The following is a 13,113-nucleotide window of genomic DNA, read 5'->3' as shown; positions in this document are numbered from 1 at the left end:
ATTCACATTTTTTCATTTATCTCTTCTCAATTTTAATACTCTGCCATATCTTCTGACTTCACTCTTTCTCACTCTTTCTAACCCTCCCTATGCCTAATTCTACCTGTACCTACAGATTGATCCATATGCATATATACTTTAATTTCTTCTTATGCTTCTTGGTTTTCCCAATTCCTTGTAATATTTTCTTCTGATTATTGTATTGCTTCCTGTAGTGTATTCCCTGTCACTCCTTTCATAATTCCACCTTTTCATCTTGACCCCTCATTCCTTTCTATACTGATACTTTTCCTTATTACATTTATTTAAAACTAGAAAAGTTAGCAGAAATATTCCTTATCCTTCCCTTTGATGATAATAATAATAGTCCTTTACCTTATTATTGTTTCTTATACTTCAAGCAGGTCTGAGTGTAAACAGCAGTACAAAAAGAACACTGAGAAGGTGATGGTATACAAAAGTCCAAACATAGTAATGATGTGATTTATGAACACTGTGTGGTATTTAAGTCTAACGTGCACTCTAGTAAAAATTGACTGGCAAGCATTCTCTTGATTTGGCCATTAGATTCCTGAAATTCCCTTTGATTTCAATGTGACATCGTATGGAAGAACCTTGAGTCCAAACAGACCTCCAGGAAGACATTGTAGCCCAGGAAGGACAACTCATAGTAGAGAACCTTAGGTCATAAATTTCTCTTTCTATAAACACAAAGCTGCATGCATTAAATCTCAAATAACCCCTAAACATATCCTTACTGGGGGCACATCAAGGCATGTTTAATTGTAACATCAATAAGCTGCTGCACACCAGGAATATTTGAAAAGATGTAGTTTTTTTTGCTTTTCCTGTAAAATATAGAAATACTTCTTGAAATTCAGGACTATTTCCATATAAATAGATTTTAGAGAAAGTTGTTAGGTATGAGAAATAAAGCAGACCTGTCAAGTTTCCCTGGTCAGTAGGAGCCAAATTTTTTCTGTCCAGTTCATCCACAAAGCTGGCTGATATGAAGTCTTCTGGCACTGGAAGATTTATATTCTCTTTAATTTTTTCGGAATAAATACTGTCCAAGCAGGATGAAGCCCACACAGCATGAACAAAGAACATGCTATATTTAAGAGGTCATGTCTGACTTTGAACATATGGTAACGATTCTTGAAGTCAGAAATAAAATATAATACTTGTAATATGGCATGTAATACTTTCTGTGCTCCACCAAATTACCAAGGAGACAGATTGTGCTTTTCTGAGTATACTGACAAATGTCCCTCCTCATTATGATTTTGCCCTTTTTATATTACCATACCATTATTCTTTTTCTTTTGTACTCCAGTGTGCAATTTAGATGGCTGCATTCTTTAGCAACATCAAATATTTGCAGGATTGCTTAGACAATTATCAGATATTTATTATTCTTCAGACTATATGAATTCATCAGTAGAAATATATACCTCAAGGGGAGTCACCCATTGCATTTGGCCAAACCAGCCAACCATTCCAAAGGCAATAAAATAGCATTTATCACCAGGAATAAACTTTGACATTTTCTTCTACTGAGATTTCCAAGCTGAATCTTGTTGGCAGCCATTTTACATTTGTGATGCTAATAATGTCTGGACCTGAGTAGGAACCTGATGTTAAAAATTAGTTGCTGTTTTCTTTTATAATATTTTTCTATTTGATTTTAGCACAGAAGCTCACTTCTCTTGGGTTTCTTATTGTTTAGGGCAGGGCATTTGTGTGGCAGCAGCAGAGGTAGAGCCTTAGTCGAGATGATGAACAAACAGGATCCATGAGCTCATGACTGAAAAACAGAAAATGAGAAAGTCCACATAGCACAACCTATATGTATTTATTTTCACAAAGGAACAGAAAACTCTTCTTTTGAGATAGCAGCTCCCCACACAGCTCCAGCTCAGTGGCCAATGCTCCTGGAAAACCTTCTACATCTGCAGGGACATATCTGCTGCCCCTCTGCCACTGGCTTGCACCTTCTTCATGGCAGCATCGCTCTTTCCCATCTTTCCCTTTGTTATGAAGCAGCACCAGCTGGGAGAAACCATGAGATGCAGAGATTTCCAGGGATTCCTCTTCTTTTCAGTAACAAAAGGAACCTGACTTCTCAGGGAATGAAATGAGAAATGGACACAGTTTGGGCCAGAGAAAACATGATCAGAGGAAAGATAATTCCCACCCCCACAGGAAAGGCTGGGAGAATTTCTTTGGCAGGCATCAATGCAGAACACGTCAGAGGGTTGGGGTGGTCCCTCCTGGTAGTGAAAACCTATTAAATCTTTGCATGTCCCCCAAACCTGGGAAAGGAGGAGGTCTCAGCAGGCAATTAATTGAGTCCACTGCTTGAGAGAGGAAGTGGGACTCAAATTGTGTTTCTTTTTTTTATTTTAAATGAAGAAACCTAATTAAAATGATAGGAATTTCCTGGGGAAATTCTCAGCCTTTTCATTTTTTAAGAGCCTTTGTATTACAAAAGGTGTTTGAAGTCCTTGAATTTTTACCCTTTAGCCACCTTTAATCTAATTTCTAATCTCTTAATAGCCTTAATTGAGTTCTGAATACTTTAAATTATTAAACATCTTTGGGGGATTATGATTTCTATTTCTGATTATACAAAATAGTATCAATTGCCCAACAACATCCCCCCCATTTATGTCAAATTAAACTACCAGGGATGTAAGGCAGATACTTTAAGGCCAGGATATTTACATTTGAAACACTTTGAAAAATTTATGCTTTCAAGCAGGTTGAAGAAGAGTGGTAAGAAATGAGGGAACAGCAATATTTCAGTGTGGGCCTTAAGTCACTGGAGGCTCACTGTCTTTTTATCACCTTTGCTGTACAGGTAGAGGCTGCCCATGGCCATGGAGCAAGCATTGTCCAGCTGCCAGGGAGCACTGGGCCATGCAGACCCCTGAGGTACAAGCAAGAGAGCCACCTGCTTTTGTCAGATGGGATGGGCCTCCTTCCCATCCCCATGCCTTTCCACCTCCCCATGCTCCACTGCCAGGGACAATAGCTCAGATTTAGACCCCAGTCTAAATTAGCTTGGGTCTTCAACTGCATCTAAGCCCCTTTGCTCCTCTATCTTTCTTCTCTGCCTCACGTCTACCCTTCTCAGAGGCTTACTACCTTACTGTGCCTCTGATCACGAACCTTCCTCTTCCTCCTTTGCCTGCCCATGGCCCCTGGAACCAAAGCTATTTGTTATTTCTATCCCCCTAAACATATTTCCCCTTCATCTTGGAAGATGCCAACCCTGGCAGGGGCAGCAATCCTTGCCCTGCTGAGGCACCAGCTCAGGCACCACTCTAAAAGCAAAAAGGCTCTGGGGAACAGAGGACAGACAGCAGCCCTCCCCTTAAGGAGAAGAGCAACTCACTTTACACCTTGTTGCAAGCTGTGGAATAAAACACTCTCAAGAATGTAGATATGGCATCCAAAGCAGGTATCTGCAGCGTGAGCTAGTGCCAGCAGAAAAGCTTAATTCTTATCAAATAATGCCTCATTTGTAAAAATCAGGAATTTATTTGTTATCAAAAGACAGACACACTTTATTAGTGTGAAGGAAGTATTAGCTTTTTTTCCACTCTGCTTGCTTTGGCTTTTTTTTTTATTTTACTCCAGCTGCTTTTATTAGACCTCAGCTTTAGTTACTGTTAATTTGCCTCCACTTGTTTTCATCTTTCACCTAAGAAACAGCTTCAATATCCAGCACCAGAAACAACATCTTTTGAGAGCTAGATTTATTTCCCTAACTTCAGGGCAAGATTTCAAATTGTCATTTCTGAGCAACTTGCATGTTTTCTAGCCAGCCTAGCAAAACATCCATGAAGCTTCTGAGAAACCCACAGTTGGGCTTGTAACTCATCACTGATACCCACTGTAGAGTCCGGCTTTATACACATAAAACAAATGACTATTCAGTGTACTATTGTTAGAACCTGGATCCAGCTGCCACCATTATTTAGGATGAACAGTGCTCTACATCAGTTTTCCTATTGATTAAATATGCACAAAAAATACATTATTAGACAGACTTGAACTATTTACTTTAGGGAGGTTGTTTTTTTGATAATGTGCTGCGACAGAAAAGCAGTATCTTCTCTGAACTTGCAGTCTAAGATGCTGATCCAGGAGCTATGTGTGCTGTCCATCCATATCCATGGCTGCTCAGAGAATAGGTATCTAAGAATATATGTACTTTCATACTTCTGAATTCAGACTTCTATTGTGTACTAACTTTTACATTTACTACCTAATTTACTACCTAATAAATGCTTTCCTAACAAGAACCTGTCTATTTAGTCATATTTTTAAACATGATAATTTTTTATGCACTATAAGGATCAGAGTAATTCTAAAAGATGAGTTAAGACATAATTCCGTAGTTCGGTGTCTCTGCAGGACCCATGTGCTTTACGTAAAAGACCTGACTCATACAAGTGTGATAGCAAGATGAAGGCCACTAAACTGGAAGATGAAAACAACCAAAAGACATTGGTTAAGGCATTTTGGATGAAACACTTTAGATTTAGAAGGTCAGCATAAAAAGTCATTCAGCTCTCCTTCTTACCCTAGAAAGAGAGAACAATAATAAAATCAGGCAGTAATAAATTTAGATCAAATTAAAAAATACTTTTATTTAGCACATCTCCTGACTATAGAATTCATTGCTGTAATAGGTCACCAAGTTAAATATCATGGATGGATAATTTTATCATTGCTCCTGAGCCAAGTCATCTCTGCCATAGCCAAGCCAACAATCTTCAGTGAAACTGAAACAAGATCTAAGTAAAACAGTGGGATTTACCCCAGTATTTATGATATGGTTATGCTCTGTGAGAAGAACAATGAAGGTAATTAGATTCCACGCTCAGCACTTCATCTGTTTACTGAAATGGAAGAGTGAACTCCCTTTTACCACCCCATAATTTGATAAAACCTCCATTGAGGGGCTTTAAAAGTAATAGATACTGACCATGGGGACAGTCCTGGATCACAGATGCTTTACTGAAAAACTTGCTGTAGCTACAAATTATGCTGGCAAGCTATAGGAATTCCAGGGCATGCATAATTATGAACTATAGGACTACATACATATGTACTGAGAACCTACTTCCCCTGTCCTCACCTACAAAGAACTTTTCAGCCCAATGAAAATTACACAATGACATTATAAATTACATGCCAGGCTTCAGTCTGATCTTCCATATTTATACTTTTAAACCTTTCAAACCACTGGTTTATAATTAAAATTACAACATGCTATTTCAACAACAATAACTCAGTATATAAGGATCCTGCATACCTTTCAAACTTTTCACAAGGAAAAAAGTCAGTCTTAGTTTGCAAGTGAGTTTATTGTTTCTGTGGCTTTAAGTAACACAACCTCTTTAGAAGCAGACGGCCTCATCAGTGTGCTGGCAGGAATGCGACACAGGAGACATGAGTCTAGAGCTAAATTTGAGGAAAATTACAGTGTGCAAGCCCCAGTTTTCAGTAAAAAGAAGATTCTTATCAAAGATAAATAAGAACAACCTTTAAAGTGAGAGCCAAGTCTACCTAACACTGGTAGGTAAACTCTTCCTGAGTCTCCAGGGAGAGGTCTTACCAACTCTGTGGGTGCTTTACTGCCCCTCTTCATTACTACTTCAGTGTCACATAGGAAAGATGGGAAAGCTTTTGGCACTGCCCATACAGCACAAAGGTATCGATTCCTTTGCTATTACCACTTCAGGGCTGAAGGAATCCTCTTTTTTCCTCAGATACAGATATTAAATGTCAGTATCAGCAGTTGGCATTCAGCAGCCAACATTGTCAGAGGGAACATGTCGATGGTCATTGCCTCAGCCTTGGCAGGAGAAGCTGGGTAAAGGCAAATGTAGCAAAGCCGTACATTGGCCAACTTACCAGCAGGAAAATAACCTTTAACACTATCATCTGGAGCTCCAGAGGGAGATGCCACCTACTCAGAGCAGAAGCTCCTAGGAAGGGTGCCAGAAAAGGGTGCTACAGCCATCCTAGGAGGAATCGTTCTGCACTTGGGAGGGGTTCTTACCAAAAAGACACTGTGCCATAGGGCCCGTGGGAATTGCCTTTTTGGGGATAACTTCCAGGATGATGCAGTCTGGGGAGACAGAACGAGGAGAAAATTAACAGCTCCAGCAATGATGACCCGCTGCAGGGAGGGTGGATTTTCACACCTGCAGCCTCCGTACGTTCGTGGTGCAACCCGCAGGATGGGGAGGGCAGACGAGCACCTGCGGTGCTCTCTCCACGCTGTGGTCGCCAGGGTCCTACCCTCATTCTGCTGGCTGATTTCGCTCCAGTTTGCCCCATTACCGCACCCTCGGCGTGAGGTGGGCAAACAATAAGGTGTAGCTGCTCTCCTGTCCCTCCCCTGCCCGTGCCGCCCGCACACCGCGGGCAAATGCCGTCACCCCATCGGTGCTGCTGGCACGGCTCCCTCGGGGCGCCCGGCGACACCGTCCATCACTGCCGTTTTACAGCCGGGCTTCACTCTCTCGGAAAAAAAAAAGAAAAAAAGAAGAAAAAAAAATACTTTTCCCGCCCACACAGCGATGCTTAATTCAGGGAAAATAAAATCCAACAAACCCACACCCCAAGCGCCAGCTCGGTGCCGCTGGCTGCGCTCCCCCGCAGGCTCCCCCGCTGCCCGGCTCGCCGGGAGCAGGTGCTCGGCGCTGCCGCCGCCCCGGACCCCCCTCCCGCCGCCGGCGGCACCTTGCGAGTCATCCCGGCTCTCCCCCCCCCGCCCCGGGCAGCCGTCGGGTGTCGCTTCCCATTTCACTTGGAGATATTTTCGGGTGGCAGGAGCCGCCTCGTCATTTCCGCCAGGAGAAAAGACACCGGCGCGGCAGCCGCGGCCGCGGAGAGCCGCGGGAGCCGCCGAGCACCCGAGCGGGCAAAGTCGAGCCAGTGCCCCGCTCGCCGCCGCCCAGGACCGACCTCTCGGCGGGGCCGGGAGCCGTCGCCGCTGCCCGCGGGTTCGCGGGGGCGGGAGGCGTCGGAGCGTGCCGCCCCCTTCTCCCCCTTCCTCCTCCTCCTCCCCCTCCCCGCCGAGCCGGCAACATGAACTGAAATCCCCAGAGAGGCACAGAGGCGGCGAGCGAGCGAGCGGAGCGGAGGCAAGCGGGGATATAGCGGCTCTCTCCTCCCGCCGCCGGGATTCCGGGCAGCGCGGTCCCTCCGCCCCGCACAGCCTCGCCCCTCGCCCGGACAGCGGCGGCCGCCCGAGCCCCGCGCCCCCGAGCCGCCCATGGCCCTCATCATGGAACCCGTCAGTAAGTGGTCGCCGAGCCAGGTCGTCGACTGGATGAAAGGTGAGGAGTGGTGGCGAGGGCTGCCCTCTCGCATCACCCCCCATCCCCGCTCCGCAGGTGCGGGGAGCTCCGCGGCTTCCCCCACGCCGGGATCCCGCCTCCCGGCAGCGCCGGCTGCCGCCACGCTTTGGTTGGGGTTGGGAAGGAAGGCGGGAGGCCGTCGGGGCCGCGTCGCTGGGGCCGGGGGCCGCGCTGCCCCCCCTGCCCCGGCCTCAGAGAGGGGGCGGCGGCTGGCGATCCCCCTGGAGCCGGGGAGGGGGCCGGGGGCGGAGGCGAGGCTGTGCCCGCGGGAGCCCCGGGTGCTCCCGGGCGGCGACCGCGGTGTGGCGATGGAGCCGCCCCCCAGCAGCGGAGGGACGCGGGGAGCGTGTCCGGCTGCTCCCGGCGGGTGCGGCGCGAAACGCCTCGCGAATAAAAGTTCAGCCGAACGTGCAGCGCTCGCCCGTGCTGGGGGTCGGGGGGACACGGCTGCGACCTCCCCCGCGAGGAGGGGGCCGGGGGTCGGCCCGCGCCCTCGGGGTGCCGGGGCTCCCCCGCTGCCGGGAAGCCGCCGTGCCGGGCGAGGCCTCCTCCGGCCGGGCCGGGGGCTCCGCGCGTCGGGCGGCCGCCGTACCCCTCCCCGGGGGCTGCACTTCAAGATCCGTGATTGAAGGGAGCACGAACAGTCTGGGCTCTGGGCTGAGCGTGGCTGTTCCGCTGCTCCCTTTCTCCCTTTCCCTCACCTGTCCTCCCCTCAAATAAACTGATGGGAATAAAATTTGGACCTTTTGGAAAAGCTTTTCTTTCATTCTTTGTGCTTGCCATCCTGACGTGGCTTTAATGCTGTAATGTGGAAAGGTATTTTGTTGTATGATTTTTGTGTGTGTTTGGGGGGGCCTTTTTCGGATTACCTTTAAGTTAGGCTGCAGCTGTGTTTTGAATACATCACCATCTAGTGTTATATATCTTTTTATAAAGATGGAATGACCGGACGGGTACAAGTTTTGAACAACTGCTACATTGTGGGAGTTCTTTATAACATGCTGTGTGATACCAATGTGACAGTTTCATAATCCTTAAAATTTCAGGCATATAGCATATGTTTTCAGTTATTCAATACTGGCATTTATAGCTGGCGAGTTATGTATGTATTTAGTAGCATACATAGTTTTGCAATTTCGGAAGCATTCTCTCTCTATAGACAAAATATATTCTATTCTAAAATATTCTGTATTCTCTCTCTGTAATCAAAAAGAATGATGTAATACTTCATATCCTGAGAAATTAGTAAATATTAATAAAAACTTGATGGAGCTACAGATGATCGATATTAAAAGCAAACAATTTTCAACTTCAAAATGTTTTTTACAGCAATTTAGCTTCCAACAATTTAACTTTAAAATAAAACTACTGTGTAGGGCATTTTTCTGATCAGTGTCTCAGATACCTTCCTCATAATTTGGGGAATACATAAAAATAATGAATTTGCAGATAATGCATTTTTAAAACACCAAAAAATATAATACAAATACTTTTTATAAATGATAGGTGAAGTGCATTGCATACTCTGCTTTGGTATTACATTATTATAAAATTGATAATTTGAGAACAGACTGAATGGTACTGTTAGAAATTGTGCTGCTGGATAAGGGTTTGCAATTAGAAACCTGCGACTAACCCTCAGAGCTGTAGATCTTTCAGAAATAATAATGTAAGCTTTAGAAAAAAAAAAAGTTATTGCAGTCATGCCTACTTTCTGGAATACAAAGCCTGTTTTTTAGTGTTTAACTTTTTTTTTTTTTTTTTTGCCTGAATGTTTGATTGTTTCTCTGGAGGACTTTGATTTGTACGGAGCGAATGCATATATGTTGCTTCATGCTTACATTTCTTCATTTTGTATTCTGTGCAGTACATGAACCTTCACTTAGGTAGTGCAAGGAGATAAAGCACCTACCTCTTGGAGGAAAACCACCTAGGTAGCCACTCTGGTTTCAAAAGTCAAGCCTTGAAACGAGTATGACCAGTAGCTGGGAGCAGGTTTGCTCCTGTCTGATGGCTCACACCTTGCTGAGTTTGGAGGAAGGATGGTAGAGGATAAGGGCAAATGATCTTTGCTGCAACTTTGTTTTCCTTACTTATAATGGGTAGTGTTGCAAACAGTGGTATTGAAATCCTTATGGAAAAATATTCTTATGCTGTAAGTCCATTGTTTCCAGCAAATTCTGTTTCTAGCTTATTTGTGTTTTAAGAGATACCCAAGACAGTTTGATGAGTAAAACTGATGAATGTGTCTGTCATGAGAAGTTTGGGAGGAGTGCAGTGTTTGCATTAGCAATGGTCAAGTCTGGCTTGCATAAATTACATTAAACTTCAAGATGTGAGAATAGTTTGCTGACTTACTGGGGGTTATTTTAAAGAATTATAAATGTTGAACTTGGTTTTAACTTCTTCCTTGAAGTGGATGCTATGTCATATGCCTCCTCAGAGCAGCTCTGTAAAGAGAATTCTTCCAAATAGATTTTGATGTTCAAAGCAAAATCTTTCCTGAAAAAGGAAAATCCTATTATTCAACATTGTTTACGGTTATCTGAAAGTAAGGGGAAATGAAACACTTCAGATTTTATTGCTCTCAGTGTTTTTGTGATGTTCTTGTTGGTATGACCTGAACATTTGCAGTTAAAGGCCTCATCTGGAATTCTTTTTTTAGGCAAAAAATCATTACCTCAGTGGCATTTTGCTCAGAGTAGTGATAAAGCATAGGGCCTGAAATTATAAGATGTGAGAAATGATCATGGGGAAAGTATTTCCATTCAAAGGGGTTAGATAAAAGTGCCAAGCTCTGGGCTGGATGTCTGTGTAGGGAACAGGCTCGAGGCTGGGTATTCATGGAATAAATGCAGTTTCTCCAGTATCTTGTCAGTATTTAATTCCTTGATGTCCCCATTGTCTGTGGATCCCTGTAATGGCCTAATACCGATTCTGCTGAGCTACAGGGTTGTACCTGGAGTTGGTTATACAAATAAGTAACTAAATTTTGACCGTGAAAATGTGTATAGTAAGAAGTTCTAGACCAAAGTACCAGTTAAAACTTTGCAAATGAAAGGGACAAAGTGAGGAGAGCCTGTGTCAGCATATGAGTTTTCTAGGGTTTAAAGTGAATCCTAGAAGAAGAGTGGAAGAGTAGCTGTCATAGAGCTGGAAAAATCGTAGATGGATTAGCTCGGCTGTCCCACAGGATGGCATATTGTACATGGAGGATAAAATGAATATTTAAATTGATTTAAACCATTTTTTGTTCTTTTCATGTATTTAGTACAAATTTTAAAGGTCCTGTATGGATGAGTGAGATGAAAGTGTGTCAGCCACCTCCTCTGCCTCCTCTCTGGAGGACACGTGTGGATTCCACTGCTGTGTCTCAAGACGTTGACGTGTTACATAGGCAAGCGTCATCGAATGTCATGGCTTTCACTCACTCAGGAGGGGAACATCCCAGATGTATTTTGGATTCCTGAGGCTCTGAGAACACTTAAAGACACTCAGTTACTTACCAGACATTAGGATGTTTTTAATTGAGTCTTCTAATCTAATTTCTTTGGTATGAGGTTGATGATTGCTGTGTTTTGATAAGGGCTTGCTGCTTTTAACATTATTTTAATTTTAGTTCAGTAGCAATCTCTCAATGGCAAAATCTGTTCCAAAAGGCAGTCCACCTGAAAAAAAAATCAATATTACTTTATCTAACAAAGCTTAAATATTTATTTTTTGCTAGCTGAGTGACAGCTCATAGGGCATATGTGAAGCTCATACAGCTTAAACTGCTGTAATGGTAGTCATACTCAAGAAGCTGACATCTAAGGCATGGGGCTGCATTTAAAGGCTTCTGATGCTAAAGGAGTAGAGGCTTTTTACCTCTATAAAGTCTACTCTAGCAGGGTTTAGAAGGATGCAAATATTTGGGACTGAGGGGAGAGAAGCAGAAATAGGAACGTGCTAACAAAGTGGATGCAGAGTGCAGAAGTTCCTCATCTGTATGACTGAACATTGCTTGGGTTTGAGAACTGTTTCTGTCTGCTCTCTGTGTGCTGAAGTTCGTGTCCGTTTTCAGTGGTACGTATGTTTGCAAAGTCATCACGGGCTGCCAACAACTGTGCTCCACTTGGTGTACTGGGAATGATGTGTTATATTCATCAAAAACATGCATCAGTTTGTGGGAATGCTCTGACACTAAATACTCCAATACTTAATGATGATTTAAAAAAAGTATTGCCATGGGGATCCTCCTACTCCTGTTCGTGCATATGCAGAGCCCTAGGACTGCTGTGGCAGCACCTAGTTTCTGCTGCAGTTCCTGAACCATTAGTTAGCAACAGGGAAACTCATCAGTGAAGTCACAAATTCTCTCACAGCACTGGGATATAGCAGATCAGTTTAGGCCTTAAAAAAAGTAAGGGTGAATCCTGTATTCAGGGTCACTATCAGAGTGACCTCATTTTTGACCATGGGTTTTTCTTAACACTGACATGGACTGAGTTTAGAGGGGAGCTTTTTCTGGAGTGTAGGATGGACTACAGTGCTAAAGGCATGTGAGCACTGTATGGTAAAGAGGAGGTGTGCTTCCACAAATGTATGTGCGTTATTTGGAGTTTTCAATTTTGTCCATCGTTTTTAGTTTTTCTTCTAGTAGTCTATTATGTTAAAGGTTCTTTCTTATGCTACTTCCCTTCACATTGATCTTGGCAGGGCCCTTAAAAATTGTGACTATTAGAAATAATATGGATTTTAAATACTATTTAATAATCCTTTAATAAAAGGATAAGTTGTCTCAGGGAAAAAAAAAGCTGGATAAGAGTATGAAAAACACTTGGATTCTGAAACTTCGATTCCTTGTCAAGTGTGTGTAGGTGACTGATGAGCGTCAGAATAGTCATCAACTTAATAGTCATTGCTAAGTGCCATATGTGGAATAGATCAGGCGTTTTACAATTTGTCAGCATTAAACCGCTATTTTCTTTCTCCAATGTAAAGCAAACTGAAATTTTACAGTATCAGAGGGTACGTGTAGTACTCCATTAGCTTTGAAGTGATGCTATTAAATGGATTTATGGTTTTTCCTGTAATGCCTAGCAAAAAAAAGCTGTAGAAAAATATGAAATAATCCATTGCTGGAGTTTAATTTTGATGAACATCTTTAATTTATATATAGTTACTCTGTAGGAATGTAACAAGGATTTCAGTCAGACAAAGTGAGGGACTTTTTGGAGAGGGGAGTTTATATGAAGACAGGTAGTCAAGAGTCAAACTGCTTAGGACTCAAGCTTTAAAACTGTGTTGAAAGCAGTGCTGAAAAATCTCTCTCTAGTTTGTTTATTTTTCCTGTGGATCTCTCACTTTTTGCTCACCCTTCTGACATTAGAGATTTAACAGTATCAATGGCCACCATATCAATCACAATGATGTGTTTTAGAGCATCTTTGTGATTAGAAAACTTCTCCTGCCATTGTTCATCAGCAGAAAATTAAACTGCAATGGCAACTGGGATGTGTCAAAGCCTAACAGCTGGGTGTTGCCATAGCAAAGGCGATGTTACATAAGCAGCCACTCTGAAAATAATTCATGCAGCCAAATTTTAAGCATAACATCAGAATTCATTTCTAAATTTATGATCTTTTGAGGAGGGAGCTTTCCTAGATGAGGTCATCTCAGTTGCTACTGAAATTAATGTGTGTTGTGAAGCTCTTTTAGCACTGCCCATTTACACCTTTATTTTGTT

At 43.2% G+C, this 13,113-nt stretch overlaps 1 protein-coding gene across 7 annotated transcripts in view; it reads left to right on the top strand.

The window, feature by feature from the left end:
* The first annotated feature begins 7,019 nt into the window (after positions 1 to 7,019).
* CNKSR2 (connector enhancer of kinase suppressor of Ras 2) overlaps positions 7,020 to 13,113 on the top strand; it is a 205,760-nt gene continuing 199,666 nt past the window's right edge. For 6 of the 7 annotated variants that reach the window (XM_019006570.2, XM_015625115.3, XM_015625107.3 and 3 more), the window contains exon 1: positions 7,020 to 7,364. In XM_019006570.2, coding sequence (XP_018862115.1) covers positions 7,301 to 7,364 — 64 coding nt within the window. In that variant the 5' untranslated portion in view covers positions 7,020 to 7,300. The remainder of the gene's footprint in view (positions 7,365 to 13,113) is intronic. The other variant, XM_015625080.2, reaches the window with a different exon arrangement.

Source organism: Parus major, chromosome 1 (assembly GCF_001522545.3).
Source record: "Parus major isolate Abel chromosome 1, Parus_major1.1, whole genome shotgun sequence".
Classification (NCBI taxonomy): Eukaryota; Metazoa; Chordata; class Aves; order Passeriformes; family Paridae; genus Parus; species Parus major.
Note: the sequence above shows the minus strand (reverse complement) of the source record. Positions and strands in the feature narration are given on the sequence as shown.